At 44.5% G+C, this 23,379-nt stretch overlaps 2 protein-coding genes across 9 annotated transcripts in view; both read right to left on the bottom strand.

The window, feature by feature from the left end:
* Positions 1-5,763, bottom strand: part of CD59 (CD59 molecule (CD59 blood group)) — a 684,742-nt gene extending 678,979 nt beyond the window's left edge. For 2 of the 4 annotated variants that reach the window (XR_011387757.1, XM_008268549.4), the window contains exon 1: positions 5,284-5,763. Coding sequence is in view for 1 of the 4 variants with exons in the window: in XM_008268549.4 (XP_008266771.3) it covers positions 5,284-5,748 (465 nt within the window). In the remaining 3 variants the exon portion in view is untranslated. 4 annotated transcript variants of the gene reach the window in all.
* Positions 5,764-10,164: 4,401 nt separating this feature from the next.
* Positions 10,165-23,379, bottom strand: part of FBXO3 (F-box protein 3) — a 39,301-nt gene continuing 26,086 nt past the window's right edge. Inside the window, exons 7-12 of one of the 5 annotated variants that reach the window (XR_011387675.1) lie at positions 22,321-22,405; positions 21,093-21,215; positions 18,462-18,577; positions 16,544-16,734; positions 12,571-15,511; positions 10,165-11,860 (exon numbers count right to left, since the gene is read on the bottom strand). Coding sequence is in view for 3 of the 5 variants with exons in the window: in XM_051825908.2 (XP_051681868.1) it covers positions 11,687-11,860; positions 16,544-16,734; positions 18,462-18,577; positions 21,093-21,215; positions 22,321-22,405 (689 nt within the window). In the remaining 2 variants the exon portion in view is untranslated. Of the gene's footprint in view, positions 15,512-16,543; positions 16,735-18,461; positions 18,578-21,092; positions 21,216-22,320; positions 22,406-23,379 lie in introns of all 5 variants that reach the window. The other 4 variants (XR_007911568.2, XM_051825908.2, XM_051825912.2 and 1 more) reach the window with 4 other exon arrangements.

Raw genomic sequence — 23,379 nt, 5'->3', positions numbered from 1 at the left:
TGCTGGGAGGATCAAGTACTTGGGACAGAGTTCCAGGTTCCTGGCTTCAGCCTGGCCCAGCCACAGCTGTCGCGGTTATGAAGACAAAGAAAGAAAAGCACCCTCCGCGCCACACACCCCCCCCCAACACAAACCTTGAAAAGTGGCTGCTCACAGTTAACTAGCGAAGCAGCGCCCACTGTTATCCTGTCTAGGGAGGGAAGGTGTCCTAAGCTCTGCGTCTGCAGACTCCAGTCATAAACCTGCCCTGGTATCTCTTTTACAAGCATACCGGACCCACCGACCATTGGAAGTGTGGTCCTAAGTCAGGCAGGCTGCAAGTTAAACCCACCAATGCTGTAACAGCGGAGGTGTGATGCTCACGAACCTGCGAATATTGTTTAGGAACTTGGGATTGTTGCTCAGTTCTCGGGGAAATGGGTCCAGCTGAGCCTGCTGGCGTTAATAAGCTGCTCTGGCGCCTCCACTGTCTCTGGTGCCTGTTTGAACCAAGGGGCTTTTCCCACCCCGTTTCTGTAACACAGGCATTTAGGGGAGGGAACCAGTGGACAGATCTGTCCCCCCTCCCCGTCACTCTGCTTTTCTAATTAATTAATTAATCTTTTAAAGAGTAGAGGATTCCAAATAGGCTTTTCAGACAGGAATAAGTAAATCGTCAACACTGCGCATTATTTCAAAGAGCAAAAATGAGGATAACAAGAGCTGCCACCTCCTTATTTCAGGATCAGTTCAGGGAGGTGGGGCAGGGTAGGGAGACGTCTTAGAGCTGCTGCTTTGGCAGGTTCAAAACCTCTCCGTGCCTCGATTTCCTTATTGGTCCATAGAAGGGCTTGAGGCATGTCAGCCATCAAGTTGCTAAACTCTCTCCATTCCCTGTTAAGCAGGTTCAGACTCGACCTCTGACCTCCCAAATATCTCTACAGCAACGTCACACGCCGGCTGTGAGCAGGTACCAGGCACAGGGCTACAGTGACTGTTGAGAAATTGAGACTCCGCTCTCACAACCCTTACAGTCTAGGGGAACGGACACCAACTTGAAGCGGCGAAAGACACTGGTTCTCAAACAGCATCAGCTGGAGGCTTTCAAAGCTGGCTGGTGGACCCCACCCCAGGAGGGAGGGATTCCGAAGTCCTGGTGCTGGCCTGGGAATGTGCATTCTAACCAGTTTCCAGGTGCTGCGCGTGCTGAGGCAAACCACTGCCTTAGCCAGTGACCTGCTTCAAGGGTGAGGCTACCTTACAGAGGGCTGACAGTGCCTCTTCCAAAAGGGCTGTAAAAGAAGCCGCTGCTTCTATTTTTAACAGCCTACACGATTCCATCACTGGACTCAAGCCATTAGGCAAGGCCTTGTTTCTGTGTTCACCTCCTTCTAGTGAGCAAATACCACGGCTAGCTGTTGGGCAAGGTGCTCTCGACTCCGTAATTGTAAGTAATCCTCAAACGATGCATTCAAGTACACTGAATCTGCAAGAGGAAAGGGAGGGCTGGGAAGGAGTATTGTGGTAGGCACAGTGAGGCTCTCCCTGCATTGATGTCCACACCCTCATTCCAGGAACCCGTGAAGGAAGCAACCCTGGGGTTGCTTAAACCACTGCCGGCAATGCCGGCTTCTCGTATGTGTGCCAGTTCGAGTCCTGGCTGCTCCACTACGGATCCAGCTCCCTGCTAATGTGCCTGGGAAAGAGCAGAAGACAGCCCGAGTGCTTGGGCCCTGCATCCACATGGGAGAACCTGATGAAGCTCCTGGTTTTGGCCTGGTCCAGTCCCAGCCGTTTCAGCCATTTGGGGAGTGAACTAGTAGATGGAAGGTCTATGTCTCTCCTGCTTTCAAATAAATAAATCTTTTTTTAAAAAAAAAATCAACCTTACAGAGCAAGTGATGGGAGAAGAGATTAAGGTCGCCGGGGATTGTCTGGATTATACAGTGGGCCCGAGGAGGAGGAAGGTGGCTCAGAGTCTGTCACAGGATGTGACAACAGAAACAGAAGGAAGAGCACTGAAGAGGACGACGGGTTCAACCTGCTATTGCTGACTGGAAGACAAGGGTTCCACAAGCCAAGGCGTGCAGGTGGACTCAAGGAGGTAAGGATGGCCCTCGACTGCCACTCAGCAAGGAAACAGGACCTCAGTCACTCTATTCTGCCAATAACCAGTGTGCAGCAGCATTCTCCCTCCAGCTCCAGAGAGGGACACAACCTTGCCCCTTGGTGTTGGCCCAGTGGCACCGATGCACTGTTAAGATTCATCAGGTTGTGTTTAGTACAAAAACAAAAAAACAAAAAAACAAAAAAAAAAAAAAAACAAAACAGCAGAGAGCAAGCGCCTAGCTTAGTGGTGACGATGCCCTCAGCCCACTGCAGAGGGCCTGGGTTCGATTCCCGGCTCTTCTCTAGATTCCAGTTTCCTGTTCACACAGATTCTGGAAGCAAAGTGGCAATGACTCAGGTCATCGAGGCCTTGCCACTTACGTAGGAGACCTGGATTGTGTTTCTGGTCTGTTTCAGGCATTTGAGGGGTGAACCAGTGCATGTGAGCATTCTCTGCCTCTCAAATAAAAAATAATAAAAATTTTAAAACACTAGTAGAAATAATATTGCAACCTCGGAATTGAATATGGTGTAACAACATTTAAAACCAGCCCTGGGCTCTGAGCCATAAACTCTCCGTGGAGGCAGACTTGTTGGGAATCCAGCTTCTGAAATACATTGGGCTGAGGAAGCAAGCAAAGTAGAGGCTGCCCATTGGCAGTATTTCCACGAGATCTGCAGATGCCTGGGAGTAGTTACTACTCTTAGGGCTGATGAACTTTAAAGCTAGATATGGCCTCAAAAATAAAATCCCAGGAGAAGGTGTCTGGCCCGGGGGTTAAAGAGGCTGCTTGGGGCGCATCCATCGCCTGTGCCTGGGTCTGAGCTGTAGCTCCCTGCACTCCGGATTCCAGCTTCCTGCTAATGAGCAGGAATTGAGTTCCAAGCCCCTGGGTTTGGCCTAGCCCAAACCAGGCTGTTAGGAGCTCAATTTGAGAAGTGAACCAGAAGATAGGAGCTCTCTGTCGCTCTCATCTCTCTGCCTTTTAAATAAACAAGAATTTAAAATAAACCCCAACTCCTAATTTTAGAAGATATGAATGGACCCTCCATGGGGATGAAATTACCTGCCCCAAAGCAAGAGCACAGTCCTGAAGCCATCGTGCCTGAATCTCAATTCTACTCATCCGGGCTGGTGACTCATAAGTGGCCTGAAGCTTCTAGGTCCTTATCACCTGGACACACACAGTGCATACTGTAGCCAAGTTCTAAGGGGCACAAGCAAAAGCTACTCAAAGTGATAATTACATCAGCAGGCAGAGGCAGGGGCAGACAGCCATCACAATGGAAGGGCCCCTCCCTCCCAGCCACCCCAGGGACAGGTGCCAGAAACAACCACCTCAGAACTCCTGAACCTACACAAATAGGCAGCCCCCACCCCCAAAGGCCTTCCCTGCAGTTCCTTCCTCAGTCCCATATCCAAAGACAGGCTCAGGCCCTGGCATTTCCACCCTTTTTAAAAGCCATTTCACTTGGGCTTCTATCTTCCAAACCATTGAGCATAATGGAATGTTTTCTTTACAGCAAAGCTGACCAGTTGCCACCTTCCCCGGTGACAATCTGTTTGGTTTGCAGGGAGCTAGCCTCTCCTTTGTCAAAATCACTCCTGCATTGTAAACCGCCACATCTCAGCACATGGGGCCTCCTACACGAACGAACAACGCTTTTGAGGGCTATGCGTTTAATGGACACTTTACCAGGCTCCTGGCCAACAGCCCCTCTGTTTGCCTTTGATGATAACAAATCAGCTCCCGGCTGGGAAACAACTCAGTAAGCCCAGGGAGTGGCCTGGGTGAGGCCTGAGTCATCGACTCTGGGAGCATCTCCGTACTGAAGATCCTTGTGCTGGCCTCTATCCTCAGAGCTTTGCAGCAACTGCCAGCCCTTGAGCAAACAAAGCAACCCCCAACCTCCCCTGCAGACCACCTTTGGCTATGAGGAAAGAAACATACTGTCCCCTAAGGCTGACCAAAAAACAAAACAAAACAACAAAAGCAAAAAAAAAAAATACCAGCTGCACCTCTCACCCCAAATCCCTAAGATTCACAGCCCTTAATCCCCAGAGCACTTAGTGACAGCTGTCAGACTCCTGGGTCTGCGCATTGCTAATCAACTCCTTTCTTTTACTATCCCTGGTCAGTTACTGACTAGCTGTGGGGCAGGACAACAACTTTTCCACTAAGTTTTAGGGGTGTGATGGGTGACATGCCTGCCCTGCCCCCAGCGGTAGGAGCAAATTGCCCCCAGGGGGGAACCTGGAGACTGCTGATCACAAGGGAGCTGGAATATAACAGCCACCACGCTGTGCATAGTTCCTGGCCAGGTGCCCGGCCCAGCACCCCAACTATCTTCTGGAGTCCTTCAAATCATTCTAAGAAAAGGAGGCGGGGCCACCCCTTTTGAGAGGGCCCCCAATAATGGAGCGCCTAGTTGCGTCCCGGCAGCTCCTCTCGGATCCAGCGCACCCTGGGGAGCAGCAGGTCGGGGTGCAAGTGCTTGGGCCCCTGCAACTCACGTGGGAGACCCGGGTGGAGCTCCAGGCTCCGGGCTTCGACCTGGCCCAGCCCCCACTGTTGTGGCCACTTGGGGGGAGTGAACCAACAGATGGAAAATCTCTCTCTGCCTCTCAAATAAGAAAGATGTATCTTTAAAAAAAAAAAAAAAGTAAAGAAAATGACGAGAATGCCGCTAGGTCGCTTGCTCACCATTATCAGTGGAGAGCCTGTGTCACGGAATCAGGAAAAAGGCACAGCCCGGAATTTTGTAAAAAGGCCGGCAGTGAGGCACCAAGAGGGGTGTGCTGCGGGTCAGCCCAAGAAAACCCAGTCTCCCCCCCCACCCAGGGAAAGGCGGAATGGCCGCGAGCGCACTGGGGCTGGCACCTAGCGCGGCTTCTCGATCCGGCTGCAAGGGGCACGCAGGTGGTGAGCGTCCGAAACCCCCCACCCCCACCCCCGCGCGACAAAACCCCCGCCATGGAACCTGGGGGTGTTTCCAGGCGAGGGCCGCTCGCCGCTTTCCTTTGTGGTAAACTGAAGTACCGAGGGCTGGGGAACCCGGGCCGCCGCGCGCGAGGGAGGGCGGCGAGCGGGCGCGGGCAGAAGCCGAGGCGCCTCTGCAGCCCCGCGGGGCCCCGCCGCCCGTGGGAGCACCCGCGGCCCCACGGCGGGCGGGCGGGCGGGCGGCCGGCCTTACCTGTCGGCGCCAGGAGTCCGCGTCAACCCTCCGCGCAGCCTCGAGGGTCTCCGGCCTCGGCCCCACGGCTCCGCCTCCTGGAGGCGCGGTCCGGCTCGGAGCCGCCCCTGAGCGCTCCCGGGAACAGGAGCCCTCAGACTTCCCCGAGCTTGGCGGGGCGCCCGGGCCAAGGCCACCCCCAGGACTTCCCGGGGACGCAAAGTTCCTGGCGCCGTCTTTTGATGGGTTATCAAAAATAAAAAACAGGGAACTCCCAAAGATCTTGATTTTTCCCTTCCTCTTGGGCTCGTGTTGTAGAGGAAATACGGCGGCAACCAGAGACAAAGAAATGTAGACCCCTCCCCGCAACGCAAACCTTGCTAAGCAGCTGCCCACTGTTATCTTGTCTAGGGAGGGAAGGTGTCCTAAGCTCTGCTTCTGCAGACTCCAGTCATAAACTTTCCCTGGTATCTCTTTTACAAACATACTGGACCCACCGACCATTGGAAGTGTAGTCCTAAGTCACATAGGCTGCAAGTTAAACCCACCAATGCTGTAACAGCGGAGGTGTGATGCTGATGAACCTATAAAAATTGTTAAGGAACATGGGATTGTTGCTCAGTTCTCGGGAAATGGTTCCAGCTGAGCCTGCCGGGTTAAAAAACGACCGTGTGTGTGTGTGATGTTTTGCAAAACTTGTTTCGTGTCGCCGGGCGGCCTGCCGGGTCTGGTTCCTCTTCACCACAGCTGCGGCTGCCCGGTGTGACTGATTTGGCATGACTCCGCTCAGGCGGCTGGGAGCAGCGCCGCTATGCAGGGCTGCATTGGGCCTGTGAAATCCTTGGCTCTGGTCCTGCCAAGGCACCGCAGGTGTAACTCGAAATTCAATAAGTCTAGAGCAGGCTAGCTTTTCAGTTGATTATTTTGTATGGCCCCCTCAATGATGTCATAAATATGCAAATAGCCCTTGGCAGGGAAAATAAAAAAGATTCCCAACCCCCGAGAGAACATTTTTCTAGGCAGATGGAACTTCGAGTTTCCATTGGGCACTTAGAGAGAGTGTCCCGCCCACTGCAGGGCCGGCTTGAAGGGCACAGGAGAGAAAGGGAGCAAGAGTTTCCCAGAGGGGCTTGAGGCCCCCCGACGAGAGCAAGCGACATCCCGGGGTGGGGATCGGGGTAAGTAGCTACTGACTGCATTGCCACACTGCTTGTGCTGCCTGGGAAGGGAAAAAATGCATGGGGCAGGAGTCGACAGGGGAAATGTTAGATTTCTGAATCTCTTTCAGGGAAAATCAAGTTACTGTCTAGACAGGTGCTTCTCCCATGATCTTCTGATGGTCTGAGGCTGTCAGAGAAGGAGCTGGTTGAGTGGAGCTCAAATCCTGGTTTTCCTCCGTGTAAGGAGACCTTCTTAAATCGGAAGGACTTGCTTTGATATTTAGTGTGCCTGCTGCCCGTAATGGGTTTATAAAGCCCTTTCCTGTGCATCCCATGAGCTGTTCCCTTCTTGAAACCCTCTCGGGTCCTGAGATGCGACTCTGCCCTGGATTTGCTCCCAGTTTCTTAACCATTTGATCTTGAGATTCTCTTCCTCTTCCCACTAGTAATGTGGTGCTCCAGGGTTGCACGGAGAACCTGTAGTGCCTCTGCTTTGCGTTACCCCAGGCGTACTTGGGAATCTTTCTGTCTAGCTCTGGCCATGCCCCCAACCTCCATAGTCAACTGACTGCTGGACAGCTCCATCTGATATCTATCCCGCCCCCCATTTTTTTTTTTAAGATTTTATTTTATTTAAGAGATAGAGTTACAGAGAGAGGGAGAGACAGAAAGGTCTTCCATCCACTGGCTCACTCCCCAAATGGCTGCGACGGCCAGAGCTGGGCTCATCTGAAGCCAGGAGCCAGGAGCTTCTTCTGGGTCTCCCAAGTGGGTGCGGGGCCCAAGCAGTTGGGCCATCTTCTACTGCTTTCCCAGGCCATAGCAGAGAGAGAGATAGGAAGAGGAGCAGCCGGGACTAGAACCAGTGCCCATATGGGATGCCGGCACCGCAGGTGGAAGCTTACCCCATACGCCACAGCACCAGTCTCCATTTTTTTTTTTTTTTTTTTTTTTGAGCGAGAGATGTGCGTGCCATCAAGCTTCCTTCTGCTGCTTCAGTTTCCAAAGGTCCACAACAGCCAGGGCTGGGCTGAGGTTAAAGCCAGGAACAAGGAACTCAGTTCATATTTCCCACGTGCATGCAAGGAACTCGATCACTTGAGCCATCATGGCTGCCTTCCAGAGTCTGGATTAGCTGGAGTCAGGAGCCAGAGGCAGGTATCTAACCTGGGCCCTCCCATGTGGGACACTGGCACCTTAACCACTAGGCTAAACATCCCCATAGCTTGAGCTCAGTGTGTGCAAATTGGAGCTCACCTCCAGTGATCACTTTTCTTAAGTAAGGCCACACGTCTGGCGGTCAGCTTTGATTTCATCTACTTCCACATCTCACCAACTCGTGCCTACTTTACCATGCCCTCTTCCCTCTACCAGTATTGCTGCTGTCCTAATTCAGCCTACAGCTTAGCTTGTTTGTGCCAGCATAATTCCTTCATACCCGGCCATCATACTGCCCATGTGAATTCCTGCGTCCCCAACCCCTTCCCATTTATACTCCACATGACTGCTAGAGACCAAGCTGGTTTACCTCTCATGCCTCATAGCTTTTTGTTTTCCACTTAATTTTGCCCTTTTCTTATCATCTTTCCTTAAATACAGTGTCTGCAGCTACTGATTTGCAACATGAGGTGACCTTTAGAGGAAAGTCTTGGGGCCGGTGTGGAATGGTGGGTTAAGCCACTGCCTGTGACGCCAACATCCTGTATGACAGCACCACTTGCAATCCAGCTCCCTGCTAATGTACCTCGAAAAGCAGTGGGAAACCCAGATGGAGTTCCTTGCTGCTGGCTTTGGCCTGGCCCAGATCTGACTGTTGTGGCCATTTGGGGAATAAACTAGCAGATGGATGATCTCTCTCTGTTTTCAAATTAAAAAAAAAAAAATTGCTAAGTTTGCAGGACACTGAATGAAACTAAAACTTTAATGACACCATTGAATCAAGATGCCAGCCCTGAACTAGTTACTTCTGACTTTTCACAAAATAAGCCCTCAGCTACTTAAGCTATTAACTTGGGTATCTGTCTCATTCAGAGTTTTAGGCAAGAGTGAAAAAGAAGTGGTATTCCAAGGGGCCTCAGAGCCAGAAATGGACTCTGCTCCACCAGTAGTCTGGTTGGGGCAAACATTTTTTTAAAAGATTTACTTATTTGAAAGGCAGAATTACAGAGAGAGAAGGGGAGAAGACAAGAGATCTTCCATCCACCGGATCACTTCCCAAATGGCCACAACAACCAGGGCTGGGCCAGACCAAAGCCAGGAGCTTCTTCCAGGTCTCCCACATGGGTGCAGGGGCTCAAGCACTTGGGCCATCCTCCACTGCTTTCCCAGGTACATCAGCAGAGAGCTGGATCGGAAGTGGAACAGCCTGGGCACAAACCAGCACCCATATGGGATGCCAGCATCTCAGGCAGTGGCTTAACTGCTATGCCGCAATACCAGGCCCTGGTTTGGGCAATGTTAATGCTATTAAATATCTCCTATGTGTATCCTTGCCGATGAATTTAAACAGAGACTTATTATCAACTAGCCACACCTTAGGATGAACCAGGTATCACTCATACAATGTAGCAGAAGAATGTGAGTTTTGATGGGAGGATAAGCAAACTTGAGGCATTCTAAAAAGTAAGGACTGGATAGGGTTGCAAAGGAACTGGTGGGTATGGTGAGCACGCTGGAATCAGAGACGTCAACTAGAAAAGAGAAAGATACATTTGAAAAATTGGCAAGGGATCACAGGGCCAGCTTCAGTTGCTACCATTTTCAGTTACTGCTTTATGGGGAAAATTTGTAAAAATAAATGGGTTGGTGCCAGGGTCTGAAGGTTTGCGTCCCTGGAAAACTTATTGAAACCTAATCCACAAATCAACAGTATTAAGATGTGGGCTTTTAGGGGGTGATTAGATAATGAGGGTGGGACCCTCACAGGTGGCTTTAGTGTCCCTTTATAAGCAGCCTGAGGGAGTCTGTTTACTTCTTCTGCCACCTGAGGACATTCTGAAGTGTCTCGAGAGCAGGCCCTTACCAGACCCCCAGATCTGCTGGCGCCTTGATGTTAGGCTCTCCAGCCTCCAGAACTGTGAGCAGTAATTTTCTACTGTTTGTAAATTACCCACTCTAAGTTTGTTACAGCAGCCTAAAGGTGCTGATTAAAAAAAAAAAAATGGGGAAAGTCATATGGAAGGATTTGCTAGCCTGATAATACAGTCATGGGTTACTTAAGGACAGGAATATGTTCTGAGCAAGGCATCATTAAATGAATACATTGTTCAGCAATTTCATTGTTGTGCAGACACCATATACTTATGCAAACCTAGATGGTATTTTGCTCTGACAAATAATTTCCATCTATTATTAGCTTATCTAGAGTTTCCAAAAATTCTTTGTCTGCCTTCACATGAGCACCTGAAGATTCACCACTTTCATGTTACGCAATGAGTCCTAATTCATGAATCACTTAAACCACCCAGAGCTAGCGGTAAATTCAACATGGCTGTCAGGTCTAGCCTTGGCTTTGCTTTGGTCACGGCCATCGTGGTGCTGAGAAAAGATGATTCTGTCTCTCTGGTTTTCGATCCAGGTCAGAAGTTTCTCCATATCTGAGATAGGCCCTTCTTCAAGTTTTACTCATCTTGTTGCCTTGGATGAAGCAGATTCTTTAACGGCTTCCATCACTTTGTTCTTGTTCTTCAAATTGTGGCTCTAGTGTGGTAATACACGCCTGACTGACGAGCAACAACCCTCATTGGTTTTCCACTGTAATCACTTTTAATTCCATTTTTAGGTCAATTGCTCACCATGAGTTTTTGATGGAAATATGAGCACTGGATTTTGTACAATTAGGGGCCATGATGAACTAATCAACACAAAATTAAATCAATCACAAGAGCAAATGACGCAACCCAGAGGCAAAGTAAACACAAGTTGTATGAGGCTGCTACCAGCCATGGCATGTGTGGTCAAGGTTCATGGAGACATCATTATGCAGTGCACGGCTGTGCTCTATTACATGAAAAGTAAGTAGGAAAAAAGGCGTACTCTATTTCAGAACATTCTGACGTGTCAATATGAATAGGTGAGTTGACATGTGTCAATATGAACGGTTCCCAATGGCAGCTGCTTAACCCTGAATACGGCTGCTGCTTCCTACAGTTTTCTCTACAAAAGAGCTGTTCTTGGAGAAAGTGGAAGGTAGAGCACACAAGAGAACAAGAGGTACAGTCAAGGCCAGGGAACAACTCTGCTACACTTTGCCAGCAAGCAGATAAGTATCAATTCCATCTTCCATCTTAAAAGTATAATGATAAACTTAATAAGTTAGTTTATGGAAAATAGGCAATTATATAAAATACAGGATCAGAAGCTTTAAAATATGAGTTTTTGACACTTTAAGGATTTCATTCCAAACTCTCATTATATAAATACAAAAAAATCCATGTTTCAGGAAAACATACTTAATCCTACATAAAATTCATGTCACTTATCACAAAGTTAGACAGTCAAGTGTATAAAGGAGAAACAAAACAGAAACAGTATTTACAAATTTAGACTACATGAGACATTATGAAGTCTTTTGTTAATAAACAACACACCACATACTTGTACACACTACATTTCAAAAATGCATTTGTGAATAATCTGATAAAGGGCTTTAAATTCAAGGCTGTAGTGATGAAAACTTTAAATTCAAGGTCTTAGTGATAAAGACTTTAAATTCAAGGATAGATTGTCTAAAGGACAAACCACTAGCATTTAAGTTAGTTAGTTCCCTGTGAATAAAAAACATTAGGAGTCACTACAATATATGTGCCTAATTACAAATTTTGTTCACTTCTAAATAAGTCACAACTGTAAGAAGTCTTTTCATGGAATCAGTCATTCATCAATTTCTCTCTATCCTTGTATAAGTATTTCTGCTACATTTTTAAATTCCATATTCAAAACAATTCTTTCTCATTTCTATATTTTTATAAGTATAAAATATTTGAAAAATAAAGAAACGTCTGTCTCTTAGCTAGAGAACTATTCTTCCATGGGCTCCTGGAAGAGAACAAAAAGAAGCCCATTTCCTCTTCTACCTCAAAAAACACAAGGCAAACCAAAACAATCCAATTCCTAATGTAGTGTTGCGTGGAACCCGGGGTCTGGAACAGAATTTCATGCTAGCTTTCCTGCTGTAAGCTGAACACAATTGAGTTATTTACATTATTGAGAGATCTATTTAACAGCCTGGAATCATCCTAGCGCTTCCATCAGCAGAAGCCTTGCTAAAAAAGGCGTGAACAGCGGCGTCTGCGAATGGGAACATCGAAGACTCTCCTCCGCCTCTCCTCCTCATCTTCTTCTGATTCATCCATATCTGCTGAGTCATCTTCCTCCTCCTCCTCCTCTTCCTCTTCCTCTTCTTCTTCCATCTCTTCATATTCATCAGGACCCATTTCCTTGAAAGAGAAAATAATCTTTTGATAAGAAGAGAGCCCATCAGGTTTTTTTTATAGTTATTTAATGCAAATTCTCATTTATCTAGAATCCAAACAACTAGACATGCCAAATATAAATTTTCTTAGACTTCAACAGTGCATTTTTATAATGCACATGCTGATGCAAGATTCTGTAGTGTATTTTGTGTCACAGCTTAAGTGGTTTGTTCATTTCACATGTAAATACTGAGATGGGAAAAACATTCCATTAAGACAGGTCTTAATTTTCACACAATACTTGGTAATTCATACAAGGTAGCAAACAGGCCAATCCTAGTAAACAAAGATAAAGTCTTACTAAAGTCATCATTGTAATGTAGTAAATAACAATTCTTTATTAAATCTATATACATATTAAAAATATGTGAAATTATTAATCAGGTATGACCTCTACTGGTAATTTTTATACACTGTCAGCAAGAGGTCTAATAGACCTGTTGAGCTACTATATAGACACATCATTTTACGTCAACCATCGGTAGCCTCCACTTTTTAAAAAAATTTAAAAAAAATTTTTTTAATGGTTTAAAACGACAATAGTCACTTATTCTCTCTCATGGTTCCCGAGGGTTGGGTATTTGGGAAGTACTCATTGGGGTGGTTCTGGCTTAGGGTCTCTCCTGATGTTGCAGTCAGATGGTGGCTGGGATTGGGAGGGCTTCTTCACTCACATGTCTGGTCCCCAGGCCGGGAGGATTCCACCTCTGGAGACTGAACACTTGCTCCTGGGCGTCCTTCTGTCTCTAAGTGGCGTCTCTCTATGTTCTCTCCCACATGGCGCCTTCATGGTAGCTGGTCATCTTACGAGGAGGCTCAGCTCAGAGAACTCCATGCTGAAGGTGTATCGTCTTCTTGTGGCTTAGCCTCAGAACTCAGTGTCACTTTCCCAAATCATTAAGAAGTAGATCACAAAGTCAGCCCATATGGCAGGGAGGAGTAGCCTCGACCTCTAAATTAACTTGCAGGAGGCTCGGAATAGAACAGCAGTGATGCCGAACATGCAATATCTGACGAATGTCTCATGGAAACTTCAGTTCTGCCATCTCTCTAGTCACGCCTTGTCTTCCCCTCCGCTGTCAATTTTCTCAGGGGACAGAATGACGAGCAGCAAGGAGGAGCTGGGCGATAATCTGGGAAATCCTGGAACACTCAGGCAGGCCGTCAGTCCCGGTTTTTCAGTGAGGCTTTTCCGGCACTGCACGATGCAGCAGCCCACTCTCTCTCTCTGATCTCATCTTCAAATGTCTCTTCCTTGGTCACTGCACTCCAGCTACCTTGGCTGCCTCAGCTCCATCACGCCCAGGACACTCCTGCATCAGCACCTCCACACTTGCTGCTTCTCGGGATGGAACTCTGATCCCCATGGCTGCTTGGCCTCCTCTACTCCTTCATGCCCCAGCTTCCACGTCACCAAGGTCTTTCCTGATACAGATTTACATTAGAACCCAACAGGCCACTCCTGATTCCTTGCGCTCTGATTTTTCTCCATAGCACTTGTAAGTACATAATGTGTATTTATTACAATTTGTCTCTTCCAACTAGAATGAAAATTCCAAGACAGGGATTTTGGTAGTATTGTTTACTATAATACTCAATAAACATTTGTTGAACAAGCAAATGAATTAATGTAGGAGAAAGGAATTGTGTCATTTAGGATTTATTGTAACACTAACAACAACAATAACAACTGAAGAAAATACACAGATATGACTTACAAGATATTCCATTATTTGTATCTTTGGATTTTTTTTCTTAATCTAAGGAATGGAGACTAAAATTCCATAGGAAACCCAAAACGAAGAAAGGGGAAGGCTTGGGAAACCCTAAAACAGAATAATATCTAGGTAGTATGATTATTATCTTAAAGAAGACAAAAATGGAAAACAAAGGAAACCAATGTGGCTAAAGAGATATTGCTCAGATAAAAGCACTCAAACAGCAGACAGAAAGGGGCACACAGACCAGAGCGCAAGTAAGTGATTACCAGGGGCCTCTAAAATGCCCAAACAAGCAAAACAAACCACCTAGACCAAGAACAAGCATGAGACCGGCCTGTGGTGTATTTGAACATGGTACTCGAAGTATTGAAGACAAAGGAAAAAATAAGCCAACTAATTAGAATGGTAAGGACAAAAAAGGAACAGAACAATTCAGTTTCCAAATCAAGAAAACTAACATTTAAAAAAGAAAAGTTCAACAATACTACCCCCACTGCCTTTTTCATGTTGACCAGAAATAAGTCCAGAATTCTCATTTCTTTTCACCGATTTCTCATGCATGAGAGGAAGAATTTTTCACAAGGCAGGTCAAGATTTTATATGCTTATTCTTGGTCAGGAGGAAATTAACTGTGAATAAGTGAGAACACAGTTAGGAGAAGGCTGAACATGAAATCAGTTTTTTATTGTAACTTTAAAAGGAACTTATAATAATGTGGTAAACATGTTTTAGTTTTAATATGGTAAATATCCATATAACCCACATAAGCAGGAGTTCTTTGGTGTCCTCTATCAGTGTTAAGAGTTCAAGGGGGGTCAGGAGACTGGAGAGTTAGAGAACCACTGCCATTAAGTAAAGGCTACTTTATACCCACCCTAACAAATGGTAAAACAAGCCTCCAAAGGCTCAAGCTGACCAAAAAATAACTCAACTGCCTGCCAAAGCAAACTTCACCAGTCTTTAGAGTTGAGGACATGGGATATTATCAAAGATAAAGAGGGAGGTTTCATAATGATAAAAGAATCACCTCACTGAAAAGACATAACAATTCTAAGCATATCTGCATACAAGTATAGAGTTTCAAAATACATGAGGCAGATCTAACAAAACTTAAAAAAGAAATATACAAATCATAATTTTAGTTGGAAATTTCCCCAAAACTCAATAAATACATAAAATTGAAATACATTGTCAATCAATTGAGCTACTACTGATAGAATAATTTCCTCCCACAAATGACAGAATATACATTCTTTTCAAATACACAAGGATCATTAATCAAGACAGACCATAATGTTGGACCATATGACATTTTAAAAGTACAGAGCAAGTTCTCCAACCACCATAGAATTAGAAATCAATAATCAAAATACAACTGAACAATCTCCAACTGTTTGGAAATTTACACATTTCTAGAAAAGTGACAGATCAGAATTAATTTACAAGGGAAATCTCGGACTACTTTGAATTAAATGTCAATGAAAACATCAAAATTTATGAAACAGCTAAACAGTGCTTAGAGAAGAAAGCTCTAAAATCAATAATCTAAATGTGTATCTTAAAAAACTAGAAGAAGAAAAGCAAATTAAATCCCAACAGGAGAGAAAGAAAACTTCAGAAATCAACGAAATAGAACATGAACAAACAATAGAGAAAATTGGTACAACCAATTTTTCCCCTTTAAATGATCAATAAAAGTGATAATCCTCTAGGTAAAGTAGTGAATCAAAGAGAAGGTAAAAGTTACCAATATTAAGGACAAAAGAGGACATATGACTACAGCTCTTGTAGTCATTAAAAGGATATCAAAGGAATATTGTGAATAACTTTACGCCAATAAATTCAACATTTAGATGAAATGGACAAATTCCTTGAAAGGCACAAATTACCAAAACTGAAACAAGAAGAAATAGAAAATATGAATATTAAAGAAATTAAATTCATATTTCAAAATTTTCCCACCAAAAAAAAAATTCTAGCCCCAGGTAGCTTCATTGATGAAACACATCAAACATTTAAGGATGATACCATTCTCATAGAGATCCTGGGCTAATCAAAAATAGAAAGCAGTTACATGGGAAGTGGTGAGTTCTAACACTCCTCCATTGGGCTGGAAGCTAAAACTTCACTTCCAAATGCACACTGTGATATGCACCACATATCACAAATATAGTAACAGGCTCATCATTACCCTTCTCCTTCCAAACTGGAATTGAGAATGTGATTAATATCATGTGCATTTTCCCCGAATGATTTCAGACCCACTCATCAGAATCATGCCAGGAGCTACGAGGCATTCAATGCCTACAAATCAACTGCGTTCCTGGTATACAATTCAAATTGTATTCTTACTGTATAACTGGAGCTTTGTCATTTCCCTTAGCCATTTTATACCCCGTAAGACTGGGGTTACTGTTCGCATCTGTCACAAGGTGATCCTAAAAATGAGATCTAAAAAATATTACCTCGTTGACTTGAGAAATGATCCCAGAGAGACTGTTACAAGTAAAACTCTACCCATTATATCCTCTTTGTAATGATCTCTGCAGGGTAGGTGTTTATTTTATTGAATTGGAAATACTAGCAAAAACAGCATAAGGAATTGTTTTCCCTAAGTGAAATAAAATAAAGCAGACTCTAATAGTCTGGTGTGGTATGTCTCGTATTCTAATATGCTGAGGCCACAAAACTGTTTTTGGAAACAGTGGAAAAGGTAACAGTGGAGTTTCCCTGGCAGAAGAGAATAGAGCAGCACTGACTGTCCACCTCAGTCAACACCCAAGTGACACCTAAGGTACTTCCTCAGACTCACCAGGGCCCTCTCTGGAACACTGTGTGTAATTACTTGTCTGCTTAATCAACAAAGATCCTTGGTGGAGTTACTCTACAGTCGTGTAAATCAGCACTAGAGGAAAATTTAACTTACCAGTCGAGCTACGGAAACCCTGAATGTCGGACATGCCATATGGAATCGGGGAATGGCAACATTAAAGATCTTGTCTTTAAAGTAAAGAAAATGGAAAGTGTAGTAGCCCTCCATATATCCCGAGGTTGTAGAGAACGTGGTACAGCTTGTGTATTCATATACCCGACCTGGGCTGATGATCGGAAATTCACCTGCAGAGAAAATGGTAACAATGAAGCAAGGTATAAAGTTCAGCTCTCCATTCCAGCAGGTAAGGTATATTCCTTATGGGATTTACGCAAATTACGTAAAAGTAAATTCACAGGAAAAGTTTAAAAGGAAACATCACAAAATGGTAACAATGATGGAATTATGAGCAAGTACTTTATTCCTCAACATTTTTTTTTTTTTTGGTAACCTCCAACAAACTACCACTCCAACTCTACCACATAGGGGGTAGACAGTAAATATCCAGCGAAACAAAACAAAACAGGCACATTTTCTTTTTAAAAGGGCCTTGAGGCACTCCAGACACAGTCCTTAAGCCATGAGTAGTAACAAGGATTATCTTTAGACATGAGTTCAAACAGAGATAAGGGCACTCCAAATGTTTAATAGCAGCAAGAGACTAAAACTTTCTGAAGCTGCATCCTGGGCATTCAGACCAGACAAAATGGCAGGCATAGGGAGAGTACTTAAACAGACCAAGTGGCAGAAGAAGAATGAGGAAGGAAAAAGAGAAAAAGAACTATGGTTTCAATAAAACTCCTTAGTATTAGCATTAACATTCAAGACTTTTTTGCACCAAAATACATTTATTTTTTAGTTGCATTTCCTGGGGCTGGGGTTGTGGTGTAGCAGGTTAAACTGCTACTTAGAATACTGGCATCCCATATTGGGCACCCATTCAAGTCCGAGGTACTCTGTTTATCCTCCAGCTCTCTAACATGCCTGGGAAAGCAGTGGGAGATGGCCCCAAGTACTTGGGCCCCTGTCACTTATGTTGGAGACCTATGTGGAGTTCCAGGCTCCTGGCTTTGGCTTGGCTCAGCCCTAGCCATTGCAGCCATTCATTTGGGGAGTGAACTAACAGATGGAAGATCTTGATTCTCTCTGTCTCTCTCTCTCTCTGCTGCTCTGCTTTTTTAATAAATAAATGAATCTTTTTTAAAAATTCCATTTCATAATGTTTTTCAAGCACACTTGTATCTCTTCATCTGGCTACTTAGTTGTATCCTTTAAAATGTCCTTTATAATAAAAGGAGTAAATGTAAGTATACCATTTCCCTGAGTTCTGTGAGCTGCTAGAGGTCGTGGGGACCTCAATGTATAGCCAGTAGGTCGGAAGTCCTAGCGGCCTAGACTAGTGACTGGGTCTGAAGTGGGGGCAGTATTGGGGAGTGAGGTCTCACCCCCGGGCTTTCAGGCTGTCTGCAGGTAGACAGTGTCAGGACTGCCTGGAATTAGGGGACACCAGGCTGTGTCTGCTGCTAAAGAACTGACTGCTTATTTGGTGGGTGTGGGAAAATCCCCATACATCCAGTATCAGGAGTGATCAGTGTTGTGAAAGTATGTGGGAGAAACTAAGTCTGAGTTTGAGTGGGTTTTCCCTTCTGAATCTTTATCCCTAAACCTCAAAAAGATGACTAATACCGAATTTACTTTCTCTTTCTGCCCTACATACCTTTTAACTCTCAGAATATAATAGTGACTAATCAACCAGTTAAAAAAATAAAGAACATAATCAGGATGAGCAAGGAATCCCAGGTGATCTACAGAAAGGGAAATCAGCTCCTGAATAACTGAATTTGCTGTAATTTTAGAAAAGTTAATGTTTAGGGGACTAAATAGATAGCATAATGACCTTTCTATTTATGATGCAAAGTCTGAAAGTTCTTCAAAGCAAGTGATGTGTAAGCCTACATCTTGGGTTACATACCAACTACTCCCGGGCCTTGAACTTCTTCCACATCCCCTTTAGCATTTGTGATTCTCCAATAACGACTGTCCAGCTGACAAGCCTTCTCAGGCAGTGCATCCTTTGACATTTCAATCCTGGAGAAAGGAGGGGGGTGGTAGAGACACAAATCTAGCTGTTTTTTATTTTTTCTTCTTTTGTTTAAAAGCTATAGTATTAGGGGCCAGGTGTGGTATAGCAGGTTAGGTTATCGCCTGCGATACATCCCATAAGAAGGCTTGTTCGAGTCTCAGCTGCTTCACTTCTTACCCAGCTTCCTGCTAATGCACTTTGGGAAGCAGCAGAAGATGGCCTAAGTGCCGGTGCCCCTCCCACCCATGTGGAGACCTGAATGGAGTTCCTGGCTCCTGGCTTCAGCCTGGCCCAGCCCCAGCAGTTGCAACAATTTGGGGTCTCTCTGTCTTTCCCCCTCTCTCTGTAACTTTGCCTTTTAAATTATATATGTATGCCACAGTTATTAGGGTGATTACCTTGAAAATCAGGGTGGGAGTTTGGCACAGTTATTAAATAACCACTTGGGATGCCTGCATCTCATACCAAAGTGCCTGCTTCAAGCCCTGGCTCCTCTACTTCTGATCCAGCTTCCTACTAATGCACACCCTGGGAAGTTAGATGATGTAGCTCAAGTATTTGAGTCCCTGCCACTCACGTGGGAGACACAGACTTGAGCTCCTGGCTCCTGACTGCCTGACCCAGCCTCAGCTATTGCAAGCATTTGGGGAGTAAACCAGCAGATGGAAGATCTCTCTCTCTCTCTCTCTCTTTCTCTCTCTGATTAAGATTAAGAAACCCAACCCAAAGTCTATGTCAGCCCAGATCTTTTCTAAGTTCTTGAAGATACTGACATAATTAGCTGGATTTCCCCACAGAAATGCTTTCAGTGAGGAGCAACAAAAGAAAGCGCAACATAAAAATGTGCACACACAGTGGTGCCACCAACCCGGCACACGCTTTCCAGAATGTAATGAAATATAATGAAAAGCTTCTAAAGCAGTGATAGTCATACAACCCATTTCCATAGCTGCTAGGAAGCTCAAAGCGAAATGTGACCAGTTCTTGGGATTACGCTTCAACTCAATAGCCCAACACTGTCATTTTGCCCTTTCTCTAGGACTCTTCCTGGCTTCATCCTGACCCAGTCCTAGGAGTTGTGGCTATCTTGAGAGTGAACCAGTAGACGGAAGATCTCTCTCTGTCTCTGTCCCTTTCACTGTAATTCCACCTTTCAAATAAATAAATACAAATCTTCAAAAATGTCATGGTGCAGCAAGCTAAGCTGCCACCGGGGGCGCCCGCATCCATTTTGGAGGGTTGGTTCAAGTCCCGACTACTCAGCTTCCAAGCTGGCTTCTGCTAATGCATCCTGGGAGGGAGGCAGCAGATGATGGCTCAAGTGCTTAGGCCCCTGCCACCCACATTGGAGATCTGCATGGAGTTCTGGGCTCTTGGCTTCAGCCTGGCATAGCCCCAGCTATTGTAGGTACTTGGGTAGTGAACTCTCAGATGGAAGATGTCTTGCTTTCTCCCTCTCTGTTCTCCCTTTCAAATAGATGAAAATGAATATTTTAAAAATATAAAACATATTATCTATAAAATATATTTTAAAACAAAGTATTCTTAATTCCTTAGATGAGTTACTTTGGTGGTAAGTATTCTGTGTTTATGCTATAAAGTGAGTGTAAAAATATTTTTATTGATTTTTATTGATTAAAATCCAATGCCTAATCCCATGTCCGACTATACGAAGAATTCAAAAAATATTCCCCAGATTTCTTACTGGATATGGACTGGCAAGATGAAATTTAAAATGTGTAGTTTATCTCTGGCAATTTGATAGCTTCTAGGATAAATGACAGCTCTAATATAGAGCTTTAACAATGATGACAACAGTGCACTTCTATTCTCATAGTACCTGGCACAATATACCAGGTACTGCAAGAAATACTTTAAATAACTTAGAGGCTAATGTAAAGTCAAGGTCCTTTATGAACAATTTATTATAGGAAATGTATCTATCTTCCTCCAAACTTCAGCAAGATGCTGTCTTTCAAAATGCACTCCATGTATCACGTCAAACGGGGCAACATTAAAACATCTACAGGCCGGCGCCGTGGCTCACTAGGCTAATCCTCCACCTTGCGGCACCGGCACACCGGGTTCTAGTCCCGGTCGGGGCGCCGGATTCTGTCCCGGTTGCCCCTCTTCCAGGCCAGCTCTCTGCTGTGGCCAGGGAGTGCAGTGGAGGATGGCCCAAGTACTTGGGCCCTGCACCCCATGGGAGACCAGGAGAAGCACCTGGCCTGGCTTCGGATCAGCGCGGTGCGCCGGCCGCAGCGTGCCGGCCGCAGCGTGCTGGCCACGCGGTGGCCATTGGAGGGTGAACCAACGGCAAAGGAAGACCTTTCTCTCTGTCTCTCTCTCTCACTGTCCACTCTGCCTGTCAAAAAAATAAAAAAATAAAAAAATAAAAAAATAAAAAAAAAAATAAAAAATAAAAAAAATAAAAAAAAATCTACAGAACATATCCCACTAGCAACTGAAAAGCAATCCCCTTTAATATTTAAATTAAAATAAAAAATTTTAAATTCTCACCTGATTCGGTATGTGAAGAAATAGTGAGGTGGATGCACAGAGCTAAGTTCTGGCAGGAACGACGTGGAAACTGAAACCGTAATATCCCCAGTTGTTGCTACGCATTCTGGATCATGAATATATCTAAGCAATCAAAAAAATAAACATTTGAAAATCTACCACAATTAGACAAAACAAAGGTTTAAGAATAAAGGCAAAACAACTTTATTTTAGGATCAAAACTTTATCTCATTTATTTATTTGAAAGTCAGAGTTACAGAGAGGGAAAGACAGAAAAAGATCTTCCATTTGTTGGTTCACTCCCAAAATGGCCTCAGATGGCCAGGGCTGGGCCAGGCTGAAGCCAGGAGCCAGGTGCAGGAGCTTTATCCAGGTCTCCTACGTGGGTGCAGGGGCCCAAGGACTTGGGGTCATCTTCTGTTGCTTTTCTCAGGCCATTAGCAGGGGGCTTGATTGGAAGTTGGAACAGCTGGGACATAAATTGGCACCCATATGGGACACCAATGTCACAGGTAGCACCTTTGCCTGCTAAGACACAATGCCTGACCCAGGATCAAAGTTTAAATCATATCTGGAAGTCCAAAATTAAAACATTTGGGTATAATGATACTAAACTTAAAAGAAAACTAGAGGCAAACTAGAAAATGTCTGCAACTCCAGTTCAGTAGTGACAGCAATCAAGGTTCAATTAAAAATGCTTTAAATAATGAATCAGTAATCAATTTAGAATCTACAAAGGACTTATCTCAGTTTTCAGAGATAAGAACACTTTTGGGACATCTGAAAACCCAGTTACACCTGCTAAAGGATAATTCTGATGATAATTTACCTATAATACCTGAGTGTTCCATTTAGAGATAATATAGTATTTGCCAGGAGTTAATGGTTACTGTTTTGCTATTCATAATAAATCTATTAATTGGCAAATGGCTTTTTTTTTTTTTTCAAAAAGAAACTAAATGGCTATTATAAAGCTATAGCATCTAAATCAAAATTGGGTTTTTCTCTTTACTCTTCAAGATAAGAAAAGCACTGGCTATTTAAGTGTTTAGATGTTTTGGCTCAAGGGAAAATAAGAGAATAACATCTAACATACTGAGTGGTTCTGATATTAACCTTCTTGTGAAATTTCATTTCATGATCTGTGACTGTGCATGCAGGGCTGAGAGAGAGAGAGAGAGAGAAACAGAGACATATACAATCATTTCAATTGAAAACAATGAAATACCTGAAAATTTGGTCTCTGATGATAGGGAAGCCACCTGATACAACATTGTTGACATAAGAAGTAAACCAGTCTGTAAAAGTAGCACCTATAAACCAGGACAGGGAAAGAAAAGGACAAATGGTCTTTGTTAAATGTATATATAAAACAATTATAATTTCTTTATGCATAAGATGTGATACCAAACCCAAGAACATTTATAGATGCAACTGTACTAGTCCTCTATCAGCTCAATTTCCAGTCTCCATTCTATCCACCGTATTTTCTTGGGATTCACCTTCTCTCTCCCCAGTCAACTATTGTTAGGGAATCCCACAACTACCTTTACACTATTTCTGTACACTTACAATTACGATTGATTTTTAAACTTTACTATGTTCCAGTACAAGAATGAAAATCTTTCTGTAATTTCTAGAATATATAAAAAAGAAAACTCAGCCATGTCTAGGAAGAAACTCCATGAAAAATATCAGTACCTATCCTCAGATGACCAGGTTACATCCCTGGTCTATGAACAAAATTCTGGCCCAAGTCAGGCTCGGTCTGGACATCTACCAGGGACGTGGCACTGTGGAGCTCTGCACATCAGGCCGATCCCAACGTGGTCTACTTGCACGGTGTCCTCCGTGTTCTCAGGAACCAGCTTGAGGCACAAAGGAATCATTGGAATAGCCCAAAAATCTATGATATGGTACAGGGGTGGGGCTGTATAAGACCTGAGAGGCATCTGCATTGTAGCATAGTGGGTAAAGCTGCTCCCTACAATGCTGGCATCTTGCATAGACGCTGGTTTGAGTCCTGGCTGTTCTACTTCTGATCCAGCTCCCTGCTAATGGTCTCGGAAAATCAGAGGAAGAGACCCAAGTGTTTGGGACACTGAATCCCACATGGGAGACCTAGATGAAACTGCTGGCTCCAGGCTTCGGGCTGGCCTTGTGCTGGCTAGTGCAGCCATCTGGAGAGTCAACAAATGGATGGAAGATTCTCTCTCTATCTCTCTCTCTCTCTCTCTCCCTCCCTCCTCTCCCTTTCCCTCTCCCTCTCCCTCTCTTTCCGTAACTC

The sequence above is a fragment of the Oryctolagus cuniculus genome, chromosome 1 (assembly GCF_964237555.1).
Source record: "Oryctolagus cuniculus chromosome 1, mOryCun1.1, whole genome shotgun sequence".
In the NCBI taxonomy this organism is placed as follows: domain Eukaryota; kingdom Metazoa; phylum Chordata; class Mammalia; order Lagomorpha; family Leporidae; genus Oryctolagus; species Oryctolagus cuniculus.
The sequence above is the reverse complement of the archived record's forward strand: the minus strand, read 5'-3'. Positions and strand labels throughout refer to the sequence as shown.